Raw genomic sequence first — 19,797 nt, 5'->3', positions numbered from 1 at the left:
GAACCCACCACCTTAGGTGTATGTGGCTGGCACCTTAGCCACTTGAGCCGCAAGCGCTGAGCCCTAAACTTCTCTTTTAAACAAACAAGTTTTTTGTTTTTTGGAGACAGAGTATCACTATGTTGCCCTTGGTAGAGTGCCTTAGCATCACAACTCACAGCAACCTCAGACTCCTGAGCTCAAGTGATCTTCTTGCCTCAGTCTCCCAAGTAGTTGGGACCACAGGTGCCTGCCACAATGCCCAGTTATTTTGTTGTTGTTGTTCAGCAGGTTCTGGCCAGGTTTGAAGTCGCCAGCCCTAGTATATGTGGCTGGGACCCTAACCACTGAACTACAGGTGCTGAGGCTCATGCCTGTAATGGAGGCATGTGAGAGGCTGAGGTAGGTAGACTGCTTAACCTCAGGGGTCTGAGACCATGCTGTTTAAGAGCAAGACCCCCTTTCTAAGAATAATCCAGGCATTGTGGCAGGTGCCTACAGTGCCAGCTACTTGGAAGGCTGAGGCAAGAGGATCGCTTAAGCCCAAGAGTTTGAGGTTGCTGTGAGCTAAGACGCCACAGCAGTCTACCTGGGCAACAAAATGGACTCTTAAACAAAAAAAAAAGCTCTGAAGTAAAAACCAATAACCAAAATTTCTAGGGTAAAAATTTAGGGAGAAGGTATGTTCTATATTAAGGAATATACCGAATTGAATCCATCATAGTCTAATAGCACAGCTATGAAGAGTCAGTTATCCACTAGTACTTCATGAATTAATGGGTTATAAATAGCCTCTTCAGACTCACCAGGGGGAATAGTGTTCTTTACGGTATTTTTTAAAATTAGAAGAGGATGGGTTGGCGCCTGTAGCTCAAGCAGCTAAGGCACCAGCCACATACACCAAAGCTGGTGGGTTTGAATCCAGCCCAAGCCCGCCAAACAACAATGATAACTACAACCAAAAAATAGCTGGGCGTTGTGGTGGGAGCCTGTAGTCCCAGCTACTTGGGAGGCTGAGGCAGCAAGAGAACTGCTTAAACCCAGGAGTTAGAGGTTGTTGTGAGCTGTGATGCAACAGCACTCTACCCAGGGCAACAGCTTGAGGCTCTGTCTCAAGAAAAAATAAATGAATAAATAAATCAATAAAATTAGAAGATGAATGGTACATCTAATAACATTATTTCTTTTAATTTGTTTTCATCTAATAAAATTTTAATTTAAGCATGTTTTGCATTTTTCTAGCATTTGGAAAAATGCTTATAATCAAATGCTAATGAAAGAAATGAGTATTATGTGAAATAAAACAGAAATGCACATAGAATGACAAAAAATGTGGAATGCAGATTACTGGTTAATCTGTCTCCTACTCTTAAGTCAAACTCTGGCTGCTATATTATGAAGTTCTCATACTTACCTCACAACACTGAACTTGAGATTATAGTTGCCACCACTCTGAATGATAGGAGGATAACACATTTCCACAGTAGAAGGGTCTGCCCCAGCTAGGTATTTTCTCTCTTCAATGGCCTTTTCCACAGACTCAGCCAGTTTGCTGTGTCGAACTTTCTGTAAGAGTACCCAGAAATAAAATAACACATATTAAAGGGTGACAAAGGGGAGTGTTTGGATGTTATCATTTGACAACAACATATATCCTGATATCCTACAGGATGACATAAAAGTTTTATGAGATGGTTTACACAACAGATAACAGTTTGGAGAACAGTTATTTATGATTCATAGCTCTTCCAAAGATTCTCAAGTAAAATAATAGGAAACCTCAAGAAATCATACCACAAGTGTACAAGAATTTTGAAAGAGAGATAACACAATTACCACTAACTTAAGTGTCAAAGTCTTAACTTTATTTTTTTAATTTTTTTATTTTTGGAGACAGAGCCTTAAGCTGAGCCCCGGGTAGAGTACCATGGCTTCACTGCTCACAGCAACCTCCAACTCCTGGGTTTAAGTGAGTCTCCTGCCTCAGCCTCCCAAGTACCTGAGACCACAGGTGCCCGCCACAACGCCCGGCTATTTTTTGGTTGCAGCCATTATTGTTGTTTGGTGGGCCCGGGCTGGATTCGAACCCACCACCTTAGGTGTATGTGGCTGGCATCTTAGCTGCTTGAGCCATAGTCGCTGAGCCAAAGTCTTAACTTTAAAAGGACACTGAACATACACCAAAAAACTTTCAGGGTAGGGACTTAATATAGCTTTACTAAAACTGAAAAAAGGAGCCTGAGCAAAATAGCAAGATCCCCATCTCAACAAAATATAACAAAATTTAGCTGGATATGGTGGGACATGCCTCTAGTCCCAGCTACCTGGGAGTCTGAGGCAGGAGGATCATCTCTTGAGCCCATGAGTTTGAGAATGCAGTGAGCTATGATAATAACGACCAAACTGGCAACAAAATGCAACCTGGTCTCATAAAACAAAAACAAAACAAAACAAAAATAGTGAAAAGACACTTTTACCTCATCTGCATCAACTATTTCCATGACTCTTTCCTTGAAGAATTTGTTGAAGACCTCAGAGGTGATGCTGGCTGCTTTCTTCATTAGGTTCAGCTCCCCATCTTCCTTTACAGCAATGGTATATGCCACAACTGCACTGATATCTATCTGTAGTCAAAGTGGTAAGTTTCTAACATGCAAATATAGAGCTGCCCAAGAAATGCATCTCTCCCAATTTGAATATTATCAGTGATAACATTTGATTGCAAACTATTTATTAGTAATATTAAAAATGTTAAATAATCTCTTTATGAACTAAACATTTGAAAGAGATCTTTGCAAGGTCAAGGTGTGTGCTCTAAGAGACATTAAGCTATTACTTAAAATTTAAATTTCCTTCTGTAGTAGTTTTTGTAAAAACTGACAAAAGAAGACAGGTAAGAAAGCAGAAGAAAAGAAAAGAAAAATACTTTTTGGATAAGAATTTTCTCAGTTTCTAACTCTAAATTGGAGTGCCCTGTTTTCTGACTGAAAAGTCAAAACTTGCAGATTGCTCAGCCAAAGGAGATAAAAATGTGAATAGTTTCCTCAAAACAAACATCCTTGTTACACTGTATGGAAGCCCATTACACTTCTGTCTTCTCCCAATTTGCTACTTTCCAGTAGTATTCTTACTTTGTCAAAGCCCTCTTTGTTGAGGCAGTCATTCCAACTTTTCATGAACTCTCCAGGGAATTTGTCTTTGCTGAACACTCCAATCTTCTTGCCACTCTTGCTTTCTTTAATGGCTTCAATCATTTTGTCAAAGCTGCTCTTATTACTTTCATTCTATCAGTGCCACAGGAAAAGAAAGGGGGAGGGGGTCTGTTCATTAGTTTTGGAATTAAGACATAAAGGTTCTACTACTAATAGGCAAAAAGGAATATTAAACTGTGGAAAGAATATATTCTCCCTCCATCCCCATCTACTTATTTAGGGCAAATTAAAACATACTAAAACTTAGCACAGTTTAAAAAAAAATATATATATATATATTTATATTTTTATATATTATATATATATATAAAATAATTTTTTTTTTTTTTTTGAGACAGAGCCTCAAGCTGCCCCCCTGAGTAGAGTGCCAGTGGCATCACAGCTCACAGCAACCTCCAACTCCTGGGCTCAAGCGAGTCTCCTGCCTCAGCCTCCCACAACGCCCGGCAATTTTTTGGTTGCAGCCATCATTGTTGTTTGGCGGCCTGGGCTGGATTCGAACCCGCCACCTTGGGTGTACATGGCTGGCGCCTTAGCCGCTTGAGCCACAGGCGCCGAGCCTAAAAAATATTTTTATATAGTTAAATGAAAGTGCTGTAAGTTGTTAAGGCTACTCTTTTTCTTCAGGAACAGCTTAGAAATTCAAACACATTGATAAACAATATCCTGATAAAAAATCCTTATGTTGTTGGGTAGGCAGTATGACAATTTGATGAAAACTGGAAATGAGAAGACCAGGTATGGTGGGCAGATCACCTGAATCTCATGAGTTCGAGATTAGCCTGAGATAGAGCAAGATCCCGTCTCTAAAAAAAAAAAAAAATAAGCCACGTATTGTGGCAGGCGCCTATAGTTAGTTACATCTACTTGGGAGGCTGAGGCAAGAGAAGTGCTTGAGCCCAAGAGTTTGAGGTTGCTGTGAGCTATGACAAATACAGTACTCTACTGGGGGCGCCAAAGTGAGACTCTGTTTCAAAAAACAAAACAAGGGCGGTGCCTATGGTTCAAAGGAGTAGGGCACAGGCCCCATATGCTGGAGGTGGTGGGTTCAAATCCAGCCCCGGCCAAAAAAACCCTGAAAACAAAAACAAAAACAAAAAAACCAAACAAACCTGGAAATGAGGAATATCTGAGTTTCAATAAGGATATTTACAGTTATGATTAAGGTACTGAGAAGAAAACAAAGCACAAGTCTTTAATAAAGTTATTAAATTCTTTTCTTTCCAGGGATAGCTGGAGCACAGAATTTATTTTTGTATTTTGTACTGGGCCTGTACACTCCAGCCTGTAAGCAGGTTTCAGTAGTCACTAGCTCTGGTCTTTGGCTGACCCACCTGTCCTATCTCCACCCTGCCCATCTGACCATGTGCACTGAGTGTCACTTTGCTGTAGCATATTCATTTTTTTTTTTATTTTTTGTGATATAGAGTCTCACTTTGTCACCCTTGGTAGAGAGCTGTGGTGTCACAGCTCACAGCAACCTCCAACCTCAAGTGATTCTCTTGCCTCAGTCTCCCAAGCAACTGGGACTACAGGCGCCTACCACAACATCTGGCTATTTTTAGAGACAGGGTCTTGCTCTTGTTCAGGCTGGTCTTGAACCTGTGAGATCAGGGCAATCCAGCTGCCTCAGCCTCCCAGAGAATTAGGATTATAGGCATGAGCCACTGTGTCCAGCCTAGCACATTCATTTTTGATAAGAATTTCTGTTGATTAAAAAAAAGGTACAACTTCTTTCTTGCATTCTTTTAAATTCCTATAAGGCATTTCTATTCAGTGCTTTTATTCTTTCACATTTATAACACATTCTTTATTAATCCTGACCTTTTCTCGTATTAGCAGTGTGATAGCAGGGGCTCCATTAGCATTCTCATTGCCCTTAGTATTGGCAATCTGTTTCAAGAACTCCACTTTTTTCTTGCTAGCCATAAAGATGATTTTGTCATCACAGAAGACCATGATAGTATCAGTAAGTTCATAACCAAAGAGCCATGTCTACAGAAAAAGATAAGAGTGACAACAGTATTACAGATTAAAAAAATTAACAGACTTATGATTAACTTCAAGATAATATGGGGTGAAGAACCTGGATGTGAATACAAATGAAATAAAATTGGCCAGTTGACAATTTATTAGAACAAGATAAAAGGTACATAGTCTAATATATTATAGTTCAAGCATATAAAAGCCGATTCCATAATAAAACCCATCAAATCATTTGGACAATTTGTATTTATTGAAGCTGTTAAGTACAAGAAAATTTTATGTATATATAAAAAAAGGGATAGAGTAACCTCAGGGAACTATGCATTATACCTCCGCAAAAATTGCTAGTAGCCCACCAATTATTCATTTCTCTCTTCTCCCAAAGGTTTTGGATTTTTAGCTGGGTACATTACCAATCATAAAAATTCTACTTCTTATCTTTTCTTGACACTAAGTATGGCCAAGAAGTCTTTTCTTTTCTTTTTTGAGAGAGTCTTACTATGTTGCTATCAGTAGAGTGCCATGGTATTACAGCTCATAGCTACCTCAAACTCCTGGGCTTAAGCGATTCTCTTGCCTGTCTCCCAAGTAGCTGGGACTACAGGTGCCCACCACAACGCCTGGCTATTTTTTTTGTTGTTGTTGCAGTTGTCATTGTTGTTTAGCAGGCCTGAGGCGGGTTTGAACCTGCCAGCTTTGGCATATTTAGCTGGTGCCCTAACCACTGAGCAATGGGCGCCAAGCCTGGCCGAGAACTGTTAACTGGAAGTAATATGTAGGACTTCAAACATGTTTTCTTAAAATAAAAGTTTTTCATTTCTTCCCTTTTTCTTTTTGCTTGAAATATAGATGAAACAGTTGGGAGTTCCAGCAGCCACTTTGTATTATACAGAAAGCCTGGGTCCATGAAGACTATACAGTAGAACCTTTGTAAGCTGACCACCCAAGGGACTATAACAAACTGATCAACAAAGGGAACCAGGCCTATTGTACTGATATGCACATGTAGCACCTGTGTGGTCTTTGAAAATTGAGTCAACTTAAGGAGGTGGTCAACTATGGAGGTTCTACTGTATGTAAGAAAAGACATTTTATTTAACACACTATTATGCAGATATTTCTGTTATATGCAGTTAAATCCATATTGATTAATATACTTTCCTATGTCCTAAATAAGTGCTAAATCCAACTGTACTTCATGCGATGACAGAAATATTCTTTTTTCTTCCTTTCTTTTTTTAGAAAAAAAACCACAGGGCTTTATTATTCCCATCACAAAGAGTAAGGCTTCACAGGACATGGGAGCAAGCTATCAGTGGGGAAGAGGGCCCTATCTGCCAGCGATAAGTGGGTTCTGTAGGACCACAATGACCGAGTCCCCACACAGGAACATCTTGGAGGTATAGTGGTCTTTGTTGATTGGTTTGGACTTCTTCTTACCCTTGCCACTTTTGGGGACCTCAGTCCACATCTCCTTCACATTCTCCAGCACCATGTTGCAGTGCCTATCAAAGGCCTTCACTGGGCCCAGGAATTTCTTGTTATTGCGGCAATTAATAAGCACTTGGGTGTTGTTCTTGACTGACTGTGGGAGCACAGAGAGTGGACCAGTGTTAAATTCTTCTTCCTCCTGCTTCTGTAGCTCTTCTGGGGTCATCTCACTCTTGGGCTTGTTGAGGAGGCTCATGGTGGTAGCTGTGCTCTCAAGTCACTTCCTTCTCTGCATTGCTTCTGTCTCTGAGGTGACAGAAATATTCTGTATCTGCCAGTAGCCACTCCTGAGCACCTTAAACCCAGCTGGTGGGACTTAGGAAATGAATTTGTAATGGTGCTACCATACTGAACAGTGCAGTGGATGATTCACTAACTCAAAGGGTTAAAAACTGCTGTAAACCTCTCACCTGTAAGGCAGTTGATTTGGCATAAACAATTTCTTCATCAACACCCACTGATACAACGATGGCATCAACATTGGCATATTCATCTTCTCCTTTCTGAAAAGAGTAGATAATTTAGTCACTTTCTTTTTACACTGATAAAACAGGAATATACTTCATTATTTACTCAGGACATGTACAACTTCTTCCTGATAGAAATTTCAAAATTAAGGTAGTGCCTGCCTGGCAACCTCACAGCTATTAATTAGTTCTCATCTTTTTTTTTTTTTTTATAAACAGCTTTATTGAGACAGAATTCACATCCAATTCATCCATTTAAAGTATACAATGTTATGGTTTTTAGTATAGTCATAATTATGCAATTGTTACCACAATCTAATTGTGAAACATTTTCCTCTCCCCAAAGAGTCTGTGCCCTTCAGCAATTATTTTCCATCTACCCCTGCTTGCTCCCCAGTCCTAGACATCTGCTAATCTAATTTTCATCTCTATGGATTGTCTATTTTGGGCAATTTATAGAACTGGAATCACATAAAAAAATGTAGCCTTTCTGTCTGCCTCTTTCACTTAATATGTTTCCAAGGTTCATCTGTGTTGTAGCATGTATCAATACTATATTCTTTTTTGAGATAGAGTTTCATTTTGTCAGGCTGGGTACAGTACAATGGTATCATATCTTGCAGCAACCTCACACTCTTGGGCTTAAGTGACCTTCTTGCCTCAGCCTCCTGAGTAACTGGGACAACAGTAAGGTGACCAGATTTTAACACTGGTAAAGCAGGACGCCATGGGGGGGAGGGTTCTTAATTAAAAATTGGGTCTATATGGAGCAACAAAAACTTTCATAGAACACAAAAACAGTCTTGTAATCTATATTTTTAAAATTTCAACATAAGTACAATTTACAAATATAATATATTAAAAAAAAAATTATGTATAGGGCAGTGCCTGTGGCTCAAAGGAGTAGGGTGCTGGTCCACCTGGGCAACCTTGCCCAGGAGGGGAGTAGGGAGTTTACATTAGCCTTTTCATTTCCAAATGAAGTTACATTAACCTCTTCATTCCCAAATTGAGTTACATTAACCTTTTCAGCAGCCAAAACCAATTCCCTTCCCATTGTCCCGCGTTCCCTAGCTGGTCGTGCATTCTTTCCAAAAACTGAGACTTTTTAAAAACGCTGCGGGACGCCTGCTCACCTTAGACTACAGGCACTCACAACACCTAGCTGTTTTATTGGAGACGGGGTTTTGTTCTTGCTCAGGTTGGTTGCCAACTCCTGAACTAAAGAGATCCACCCACCTCAGCCTCCCAGAGTGCTAGGATTATAGCCATGAGTGACCATGCCTGGCCGTGAATATTTCACGTTACATTTTACCTATCCATTCATCAGCTGCTGAACACATGGGTTTCCACATTTTTTTAAATGAATAATGCCACCATAAACATTTGTATGTTTTTGTGTGGACATATATCTTTTAGGTATATACCTAGGAGAGGAAATGGTGGGTCAGATGGTAACTCTGTTTAGCATTTGGAGGAATCTCCAGGCTGTTTTCCAAATTGCATGTACCCGCTTACATTCCTAACAAGACTGCATGAAGGCTGTAACTTTTCTATTTGTTGGCTGACATTTTTTTGTGTGTGTGAGACAGAGTCAAGCTGTCACCCTGGGTAGAGTGCCATGGCGTCACAGCTCACAGCAACCTTAAACTCTTGAGCCTAAGTGATTCTCTTGCCTCAGCCTCCCGGGTAGCTGGGACTACAGGTGCCCACCACAACACCCGGCTATTTTTTGGTTGTAGTTGTCATTATTGTTTGGCTGGCCCAGGCTGGATTTGAACCCACCAGTTCCAGTGGTGGTACCCTAGCTGCTGAGCTACAGGGGCCAAGCCACTGGTCAACATTTGTTATCTTTCTTTTTGCTTATAGGCATCTCATGGATATATTAGTATCTCACTATAGTTTTGCATTTCCCTGATGGATAATGATACTGAGCTTCATTTCATGAAGATTATTGATAATTCTTCTATCTTATTTGGAGAAATGCCTATTCAGATCCTCTGCCCATTCTGTAATCAAGTTATTGCTTTATTATTCAGTTGTAAGAGTTCTTATATTCTAGGGCGGTACCTGTAGCTCAGTAGGTAGGGCTCTGGCAACATACACCGAGGCTGGTGGGGTTCAACCTGGCCTGGGCCAGCTAAAACAATGACAACTGCCACAAAAAAAAAAAAAGCTGGGCATTATGGCAGGTGCCTGTATTCCCAGCTACTTGGGAGGCTAAGGCAAGAGAATCGCGTAAGCCCAAGAGTTGGAAGCTGCTGTGAACTGTGACATCATGGTACTCTATCCAGGGCAATCGCTTGAGACTCCATCTCAAAAAGAGAGTTCTTATATTCTAGATGTAAGTCCATTATCACATCTGACTTGCAAATATTTCCTCCCATTCTTGCAATGTCTTTTCATTTCCTGATAGTGTCCATTAACACACCTATGTTTCTAATTTTAAAGTCCAATTTATCTATTTTCTTGTGCATTTGGTGTCATATCTACTTTAAGGTTTTTGTCCAGCCCAAGGTCATTAAGATTTACTCTACTGCTTCTATAAGAGTTTCAGTTTTAGCTCTTCCATTTAAATATATAACTCATTTTAACTTTTATGTATACTATGAGGACCAGCCCAACTTCATTTCTTTTACATGTGGATATCTAGTCATCTCACCATCATTTACTAAAAATACTATAATCTTTCCTCATTGCTAGCACCATGCTGTTTTGATTACTGGAGCTTTGTAGTAAGTTTTAAAATAAAGGCAGTTGAATTCTCTAAACATTAGCTACTCTTGAATGGTTCTATAAAGCAAAACCCTGGTAATTCTGGACTATAATTCTGGCTTCCCTTATGAAGTCAGGATAAATACCTACATAAGAAAGGCTCTCCACGTTTTATGGCTTCTGGCTACTTTTTTTTTTGGACACAGAGTCTCAAGCTGTCTCCCTGGATGCCGTGCTGTCACAGCTCACAGAAATCTCAAACTCTTGGGCTTAAGAAAGTCTCTTGCCTCAGCTTCTCAAGTAGCTGGAACTACAAGCCCCTGCCACAACGCCCAGCTATTTTGTTTTTTTATTGTTTGGCAGGTCCAGGCTGGATTCGAGCCTGCCAGCTCTGGTGTATGTGGTTGGCGCCTAGCCGCTGAGCTACAGGAGCTGAGCCAGTTTCTGGTTACTAATAAATACAAATGTGATAGCAAATGAGGGTCCTGCTGTATTTGCCTACCCCAAGAAAATATACTATGCAAAGTTACTATATAAAGTATATGTATTCCCCCACTGATTTTTGGTGAGAAATGTTTGCTTTCACGTTAGTAAGAAGTTATTTTTTTTTTTAGACAGAGCCTCAAGCTATTGCCCTGGGTGAAGTGCCATGGCATCACAGCTCACAGCAACCTCCAACTCCTGGGCTCAAGTGAGTCTCCTGCCTCCGCCTCCCAAGTAGCTGGGACTACAGGCACCCGCCACAATGCCCGGCTATTTTTTGGTTGCAGCCGTCATTGTTTTTTGGCGGTCCTGGGTTGGATTCAACCCCACCAGCTCAGGTGTATGTGGCTGGCGCCTTAGCTGCTTGAGCCACAAGTGCCAAGCCAAGAAGTTTTTTATTAGCTCTCACTGATGATGCAAAAATAATGGTAGTTAAAACTGCTAATAACTTAGTATAAGCAAGGCAGTGGCACCTAACTATACTTGCTCGTAGCAATCTGAAACTCTTAGGCTCAAGTGATTCTCTTGCCTCAGCCTCCCAAGTAGCTGGGACTGCAGGCGCCAGCCACAACGCCTGATGGGTCTTACTCTTACTCAACCTGTGAACAGGCAATCCACCTGCTTCCCAGAGTGCTGTACAGGAGTGAGCCCACTGCACCCATAATATGGGAATTTTTAATTATCTGTACTCTTCACAATAAAACTCCAGGTGTGTACACATTACCATACTCAATACACATTATTATCAAGGCCTAGCATCCTCAAAATCCTCACAAAAATATATAGCCCTCCTATATATAGGGCACTCGTACTCAGAAATGATGTAGGTTTTTACTAAATAAGAAAATGGTGCTGAAAGTAAAATCTAATTACATTACACATATTAAGTTAATTTAAAATGTATTTTTTATTAGGATATAATCAGTAAAGCATAAAGTTACTTTTTTCTACCATTTCTTTCTTTTTCTTTTTTTTGAGACAGAGTCTCAAGCTGTCACCCTGGGTAGAGTGTAGGTGCATCACAGCTCATAGCAATCTCCAAATCCTGGGCTTAAGTGATTCTCTTGCCTCAGCCTCCCAAGTAGCTGGGACTAGAGGTTTCCACCACAATGCCTGGCTATTTTTTGGTTGTAGTTGTCATTATTGTTTGGCAGGCCCGGGCTGGATTTGAACCTGCCAGCTCTGGTGTATGTGGCTGGTGCCCTAGCAGTTGAGCTATAGGCACCGAGCCATTTCTATTTCTTTTAGTTAACAAATCAGATTAAGGCAATACCTTTATTAGGGTCCTAAATATAAAATTGGATTTTTTTGCAAGGTTTCTGATTTTTATCTATAAGGAGGCTTAGGGTCACCTGACAACCTTTTTAGGTACAATATTAGTACTGACAACTTCTTAAATTTCCTGAAAATTTCTTTCAACAACTATAAGAAATATCAAGATATCAAGTTGTGTGTGGGTCTGTCTTCTGTATTTAGGGAAATAGTACACCTGCTAGGTAAGGGTTACTCTGAAGCCAGAATGCCTTGACTCCAGCACTTTTCTTAACCTCTCTTTGATCTTTTTATTTATAACTGTTCTTGTGAGAATTAGAAGGTGCAGTGAGCAACTCATGCCTATAATCCCAGCACTTTGGGAGGGTAAGGCAGGAGGATTCTTGAGCCCAGGAGTTCCAGAACAACTTGGGCAACATGGTGAGATCCTGTTTCTACCAAAAAAAAACCCCAAAACAAAAAATTCCCAAGAAATAGCCAGGCACAGTAGCATACTGAGGCAGGGTTACTTGAGCCAAGGAATTTGAGGCTTCAGTGAGTTATGATTGCAACACTGCATTCCAGCCTGGGTAACAGAGTAAGACCCCATCTCTAGAAAAATAAATATAAATTTAAAATAAAATAAAGAGAGTAACATGGACCAGGTGCAGTGCGGGCTCACAACTGCAATCCCAGCACTTAGGGAGGTAAAAGCAGGAGAATCACTTGAGGTCAGGAGTTCAAGGAGGCAGTGTGCTATCACTGCACTCCAGTCTGGGTGAAAAAAAAAAAAAGACTCAATAAATAAATAAATAAACAAATAGGAGTTAATGTGCATAAAGTTTTTGAAATAGTGACTAGCTCATAATAACTACTATTATGTATTTGCCATTTTTTTTTTCTTTTTTGAGACAGAGCCTCAAGCTGTCCCCCTGGGTAGAGTGCCGTGGCATTACAGCTCATAGCAACCTCCAACTCCTGGGCTAAAGCGAGTCTCCTGCCTCCGCCTTCCAAGTAGCTGGGACCACAGGTGCCCACCACAACGCCTGGCTATTTTTTGGTTGCAGCCGTCATTGTTGTTTGGCGGGTCCAGGCTGGGGATTCGAACCTGCCACCTTACTGTACGTGGCTGGCGCCTTAGCCGGTTGAGCTATAGGCGCCGAGCCATGTATTTGCCATTTTTAAGAACTGAAATGAGCCTGAGCAAAAGTAGAAAAAGTAGCTGGGCCTCATAGCAGGCGCCCATAGTCCCACCTACTTGAAAGGCAAAGGACTGCTTGAGCCCAGGAGTTTGAGGCTGCTATAAGGTATGACGCCAGGGCACTTTACAGAGGGTGCCAGAGTGAGACTCTTGTCTCAAAAAAACAAAAACAAAAAAAATGACTGTTGATTAAAAATTTGTTATACATTATATCATTATTGTTACTGAGTCAAAAGTTAGCTGTCGGTTATGTAATGCATACAGAGTATATACTTTTAAGTCTGTTAGTTACATAAATATTTGGCTAGTCCTTCAGCTCTGCTACAATCTAATAATGGTGTTTACATTACCTTTATTTTTATTTATTTTTTGGGGGGACAGAGTTTCATTTGTCGCCCTTGGTAGAGTGCCATGGTGTCATAGCTCACAGCAATCTCAAACTCTCGGGCTCAAGTGATCCTCTTGCTTCGGCTTCCCAAGAAGCTGAGACTAGAGGCACTGGCCATAATACCTGGCTATTTTTTAGAGATGGGGTTTTGCTCTTGCTCAGGTCTCAAAACTTCTGAGCTCAGGCAATTCGCCTGCCCCAGCCTCCCAGAGGGCTAGGATTATAAGTGTAAGCCACGTTACCTTTCTGTCTTTATTTTTGAGACAGTGTCTCATTTTATCACCCTCAGTAGAGTACTGTGGCATCACAGCTCACAGCAACCTCAAACTCTTGGGCTCAAGCAATTCTCTTGCCTCAGCCCCCCAAATAGCTGGGACTACAGGCATCTGCCACATGCCTGGCTATTTTTGGAGAAGATGTCTCGATCTGGCTCAGGCTGGTCTTGAACTCATGAGAGCTCAGGCAATCCACCCACCTAAGCCTCCCAAAGAGCTAAGATTATAGGTGTGCTACCATACCCAGCTGCTACTTTCAATTTTTGATAAGTGACACAATTCTACACTTATAATTATGTAAAGTATTATTTCTGACTATATTTAGGTTAAAAGAGTTCAATAGTTTTTTTTGAAAAATGAAAAGAAGAGCGGTGCCTATGGCTCAGTGAGTAGAGCGCCAGGCCCATATACCAAGGGTGTCAGGTTCAAACCCAGCCCTGGCCAAACTGTAACAAAAAATAGCTGGGTGTTGCAGCAGGTGCCTGTAGTCCTAGCTACTTGAGAGGCTGAGGCAAGAAAATCACCTAAGCCCAAGAGCTGGAGGTTGTTTGAGCTGTGTCGCCATGGCACTCTACTGAGGGTGACAAAGTGAGACTCTGTCTCAAAAAAGGAAAAGAAGAAAAGAGAACAGAGTGATAAATCAGTAAGCAGAGGTGGGGTAGCTATATGCTAAGTGCCTGACAAGAACTTTACCAGGAAGATACTGATGATAAGTGTATAGTCATTCCTTGGTATCCATGGGGGATTGTCCTAGGGACCCCACAGAAGCCCAAATCCATAGATGCTCAACTCATCCTTTATACGTACAAAATGACATAGTATTTGTATATAACCTAGGTACAACTTCCTGTAAACTTTAAATGATCTGTAGATTAGTTATAATACTTAAGACGATGTAAAAACCATGTAAATAGTTGTTTGACTATATTTTAAAAATGTTTTTAGTATTTTTTTTTCTGATTTTCAATCATGGTTAATTGAACCTGTGGATGCAGAACGCTTGTATGAGCTCACTGTACAAACCTGGAAGAGCCTCCAGTGGGATCAAAACTCAGGAAGCACTGAGTATCAGGAAAGGAAATGGGTGTATATATGAGTGGATATATTCAGGGCTGAAAACATAAGCCTGGTCAGTAAGATCATGAGACAACTCTCAAGTTCTCAGAAATCTGGAGACAGTAAAAGACTTTATTTAACCTTCTTTATAAACCGTTTTTGGAGAACTGGGCTCAGAAAGGCTTCTTATTTAGATAGCAGACCCAGGCTTGGCACCCATAGCTGCAGGGGCTGGTGGGTTCAAACCCGGCCCGGACTTGCCAAACAACAATGACAACTACGACCAAAAAATAGCCAGGCTTTTTGGTGGGCACCTGTAGTCCCAGCTACTTGGGAGGCTGAGGCAAGAGAATTGCTTAAGCACAAGAGTTTGAGGTTGCTGTGAGCTGTGATCCCTCAGCACTCTATTGAGAGTGACATAATAAGACTCTGTCTCAAAAAAAAAAAAATAGATACCAGACCCAGCAGAAGGCAAATGTTAAATACTGAGGAATTAAGTGAAAATGTACTCTGAATGACAATTGGAAACAAATGCTTAAATGACAAAAATTAGAGGATTTTTTGGAATATCCTGATTGAATTCAAAGAAAACACTTTTAGATACTAACATTTTGGGAGGAGGTCTTTCATGGAATAAGCAAGGTCATTCACTCTACAGTAATGACTATCAGTTGAGAGGTTCCTCTCTTGCGGAGATTCCAGTTCATTATTTAATTCTTATTATGGATGGGTATCTGAGCCTCATTTTGATTTTTTTCATTTTTTTGAACTGAATTTATTTTTTTAAATTTTTTCGAGACAGAGTCTCACTATGTTGTCCTCAGTAGAGTGCTGCGGCATCACAATTCACAGCAACTTCAAACTCTTGGGCTTAAGCTATTCTCTTGCCACGTCAGCCTCCCAAGTAGCTAGGGAGGCTACACAGTCTGCCACAATGCCTGGCTATTTTTTTGTTGTAGTTGTCATTGCTGTTTAGCTGGCCTGGCTGGGTTTGAACCTGCCAGCCTCAGTGTATGTCGCCAGAGCTGTAACCACTGTGCTACAGGCACCAAGCCTCCATTTTGATTTTGGAGAAGTCACCATTAAATAAGAGAAAAAGCAAACAAACCCCAAAGAAAGTGAATGCAGAGGATGGGGGAAAAATTTTAAATAAACATCTCCTATAGGGGAAATAAATATACTTATATCCATAAAGAACAGAGGATAAAAACTCTAAGAAATAAAAAATAATAGCTAAAATAAAATTCAATGAAAGGTGAGAAAATAAAGTTAAGAAATAGTCCCTGGAAATAGAAGACAATGAGAGGTGGGGAACCTGTGGCCTTATGATTTCAAGATTGTTCTTTTCTAAGCACCAAAGAAAGCAAGAAAAGTGTCATCCTCTGCCACACCCCTTTTCACAAAATGATCTGTTCTGTAAAACTTGGATTCAGTCAAAATGCTGCGCTCAAGGATCCAGAAGACCCAACACTACAGGTTCCCCACTCCTGGATAAGGAAATGGAGGGCAGAAACGAATACAAGATTCCAGCCCTGAATAATGTTGAGTTTTAGATTAATAGTTCTCCAGTTCCCAATTCAATGCAAGGGGAGGGGGGGTAGAGGGGGAAGGAGACATACCAAGGTACATTGCTGTGAAATTTCAAAACACAAAGTATGATTCTAAAATTTCAGAAAAAATAGGCAAGATAAATTTGGTAGTACTTTGGGAGGCTGATGTGGGTGAATGCTTGAGCTCAGGAGTTTGAGACCAGCCTGAGCAAGAGGGAGACTCCATCTCTTGTATATTGGATAAAGAATCATATTAGCCTTCTCAAAAGTATTACTGAAAATATGGAGAACGATAAACAGTGGCTTCAAAATTGTGAGCAGAAAATGATTTTTGACCCAGAATTTTATACTACTGAACTTTATATTATTAACCAAAAGTGAAAATAGAATAACACTTCTTAAAACACACAAGCCAGCCTGAGCAAACCAGCCTGAGCAAAAGGCAAGACCCTGTCTCTACTAAAAATAGAAAAATTAGCCAGGCATGGTGGCATATACCTGTAGTCCCAGCCACTTAAGAGGCAGGAGGATTGCTTATACCAGGAGTCTGAGGTTGCTGTGAGCTAGGTTGATACCATGGCATTCTAGCCTGGACAACAGAGTGAGACTCTGTCTAAAAAACAACACAACACCAAAAAACCACACAAGAGCTCAAGAAATTTATATTTTATGCATCTTTTCTTAAAAGCTGTTAGAGTGCTGGGACAGTGGCTCATGCCTGGTAATTCTAGCACTCTGGGAGTCTGAGGCAGATGGATTGCCTGACCTCATGAGTTCAAGACCAGCCTAAGCCAGAGAGAGACCTCGTGTCTAAAAATACTTAGGCATTGTGGAAGGCGCCTGCAGTCCCAGCTACTTGGGAGGCTGAGGCAAAAGAATCGCTTAAGCCCAAGAGTGTTGCGAGCTTTGAGGCCATGGCACTCTACCGAAGGTGACAAAGTAAGACTCTGTCTAAAAGAAAAAGAGCTGTTAGAGAAAATAATCTATTAAAAGAAGAAAAAAACAAAACATGGGCTTTCAGATACAAGGTACTCAATGCTGGAAAGTCACCAGGTTCAATAGGCCCAAAGAGCAACCACTACAGATATAGCAGGATAATGTAAAAGAAAGGGGGGTATGTGTGTAAAAACAATAAAATTTTCTGAGTATGAAAAAATTTTAGAATAAAAGACTGATATGATTATGGCATACCTTTTGGAAAATATTAAGGCTAGGGAGATTTCTAAAAAGAGAAAAAATGAGGTCATCATTATTCCAGGAAAAATATAAAACTATATAAAAAAGAAAGGTTAATAGTACTCGATTACTTCATTCAGTAGTGAAAATATTCACATGAGCCCCCACAATGTAAATACTGACCACTTATTTTGCTAAAAATTGTGGGAAAAAGTTATTAAGAAGGATGATGTGTGATAAAGCAAGTATAATAAAATTGTATAATCTAGTTGGTGGGTATACAGGGTCACAATAAAATTCTTTCAACTTTTCTGTATCTAAAATTCTTCATAACATGTCAGGAAAACATCTTTAAAGAATCTGGAAGTTTGGATAAGTATGACTATATAGAAAGTTAAGTTAAATCCTAATCTATCATTAACAGTTAGTTAATAGTTAACACAAAATTCAGAAATCAAGAAATATCAGTATACAGACATTGAGAAATTTGAAAGAAACCAAAGAACTAACTGTGGTTGCTTCTAGACAGGTGACTGTTCTTTGTTTGAAGCCTTTTTTTAGAATTGTGTGTTTTTTTTTTAAACTATGTGCATTACTTGATTAAAAATAAAATTTAAAATTAAATAATACAGCACAAGTGGTAAGGAATCTGAAAAAACTGTTAAATTGGTATCTGAAGGCTCGGCGCCTATAGCTCAACCGGCTAAGGCGCCAGCCACGTACACCTAAGGTGGCGGGTTCGAATCCCCAGCCCGGACTCGCCAAACAACAATGACGGCTGCAACCAAAAAATAGCCGGGCGCTGTGGCGGGCGCCTGTGGTCCCAGCTACTTGGGAGGCGGAGGCAGGAGACTCGCTTGAGCCCAGGAGTTGGAGGTTGCTCTGAGCTGTAATGCCACGGCACTCTACCCAGGGGGACAGCTTGAGGCTCTGTCTCAAAAAAAAAAAAAAAAAAATTGGTATCTGAAAATGATAAAAGTTGGGGAAATACTGCAGTAGAGAACAACTATTTTCCTCTGAACCAAAAAGGTACTGCCCTAAAAAAATATGTTTCAAGTCTGGTTATAGCTAGAATACCCATATAATTTATTATCCAAACTCTTAATAATTTTGAAAATAAAAGGGTAATAAGAATCACAGAAAGACAACAGGTGAATAGTTCTAAGAAAGGCTAGACTTACAGCCATCGTAATTAGAGACTGGATAGAAATCTCTTTAAAGCAAGAAAAAAATGCATGAAAGCTCAAAAATCAATTGCCACTGTTCACTGAATGATTACTATTCGCCAGGCACAGGTGACAAAGGGATAAAAAAATAGATACAAAAAGTAGAGGACCAGACTACAAAAACTAAGCAAGAATTAAAAAATCCCAACCTACCTGGGCATTTACTTTCATCTAACCCTCTTCTTTTTCTCCAGACCACAGCATTATTTAAAGGTTTCTCTTAACTTTAGAGAGGAGATATAAAGAACTGAGATGAACAGAAGACACGGTCTCACTCAAAGTAATACAGGAATTGCCCTGTATTACTTTGGCCCTCCATATCCAGGGGTCCCACATTCTACCTCGGATCAAAAATATTAAATAAAAAATTGTATCTGTATCAAACAAGCAGACTCTTTCCCTTGTCATTATCCCCTAAACACTACAGTATAACGACTGTTTACACTGTATTATGTATTGTAAGTAATCTAAAGATTTAAAGATATGAAAGAAGGTATGTAGGTTATACAAACTTTATGACATTTTACTGGAACTAACTGCCCATGGATACCAAGGGAAGATCATATTTTAAAATACCTTCCTGAGCCAAAGAAGGTAGCTGCTTAGGTAACAACCTAGAATGAGAAACTAAGCCATTGTAAGTATTAGCAAGAGCCAGGAAGCACTGACATATAATTTAGGATTCTTCGTTGGCACAAACTTTTCTTAGGGTCATAGCTGCCCACTACCCCAATCCTGACTGTTGGCATAGATTTGCATCAACAAATGCATTGATCATTATTCCTTTTGAAACCAGCTGATAAGCTGCTATTGTGACATCTCATGAAATTCTTTGAAATAAAAGACAGCAGAATGAAGTCAAGGTCCACTCAAATAGGTTGTCCTAATGGGAAGATCTTAAATGATTTAAATTACAGGTACGTCTGAATATTGTACCCCTCAGTCTTCAAAGTAGCTGGAATCCTAAAATGATAGGTAGTCTCTTTTGTTTCCCCACTGAACAGTGCTAATCATATAATATTAGGTAAAAATAATCACAATCATGAAAAGGCTGGAAATACCTGAAAGGACCCAGTAAGTTTAAGAGGACAGAGAAACACAAAACCTGCTTGTATTATGCAACACTATCACCTGAGATTTTCTAATGCAATGCTTTTCGTTCTTAACAGCTCTAACTTAAAAAATAATAGGAAAGACTGAATTACACTCAAATCTCCAAGAGTCATACAACAGTAATAACCTAGTTATTATGAAGGTTTCCTGTTGATTTTTGACTGAGCCCATTTTCTCATCCCTAAAATACTGTTCACTCAGACGTTAGGCTTTTTTTTTTTTTTTTTT

The 19,797-nt window shown here is 40.0% G+C and overlaps 1 protein-coding gene and 1 pseudogene across 2 annotated transcripts in view; both read right to left on the bottom strand.

Annotated features, from left to right (window-relative positions):
* The window catches only part of SUPT16H (SPT16 homolog, facilitates chromatin remodeling subunit), a 50,948-nt gene that overhangs the window by 24,775 nt on the left and 6,376 nt on the right, over positions 1-19,797 (bottom strand). The window contains exons 2-7 of the mRNA XM_012813534.2: positions 7,079-7,171; positions 5,016-5,186; positions 3,111-3,263; positions 2,457-2,603; positions 1,394-1,545; positions 786-801 (exon numbers count right to left, since the gene is read on the bottom strand). Of these exons, the coding sequence (XP_012668988.1) occupies positions 786-801; positions 1,394-1,545; positions 2,457-2,603; positions 3,111-3,263; positions 5,016-5,186; positions 7,079-7,171 (732 nt within the window). The remainder of the gene's footprint in view (positions 1-785; positions 802-1,393; positions 1,546-2,456; positions 2,604-3,110; positions 3,264-5,015; positions 5,187-7,078; positions 7,172-19,797) is intronic.
* LOC100961406 lies at positions 6,480-6,928 on the bottom strand (annotated as a pseudogene). The gene has a single exon (XR_001161836.2). The product of XR_001161836.2 is annotated as a small nuclear ribonucleoprotein Sm D2 pseudogene (transcript).

The sequence above is a fragment of the Otolemur garnettii genome, unplaced genomic scaffold, assembly GCF_000181295.1.
Source record: "Otolemur garnettii isolate 467f Iridium unplaced genomic scaffold, OtoGar3 scaffold00276, whole genome shotgun sequence".
NCBI classification, from domain to species: Eukaryota; Metazoa; Chordata; class Mammalia; order Primates; family Galagidae; genus Otolemur; species Otolemur garnettii.
Note: the sequence above shows the minus strand (reverse complement) of the source record. Positions and strands in the feature narration are given on the sequence as shown.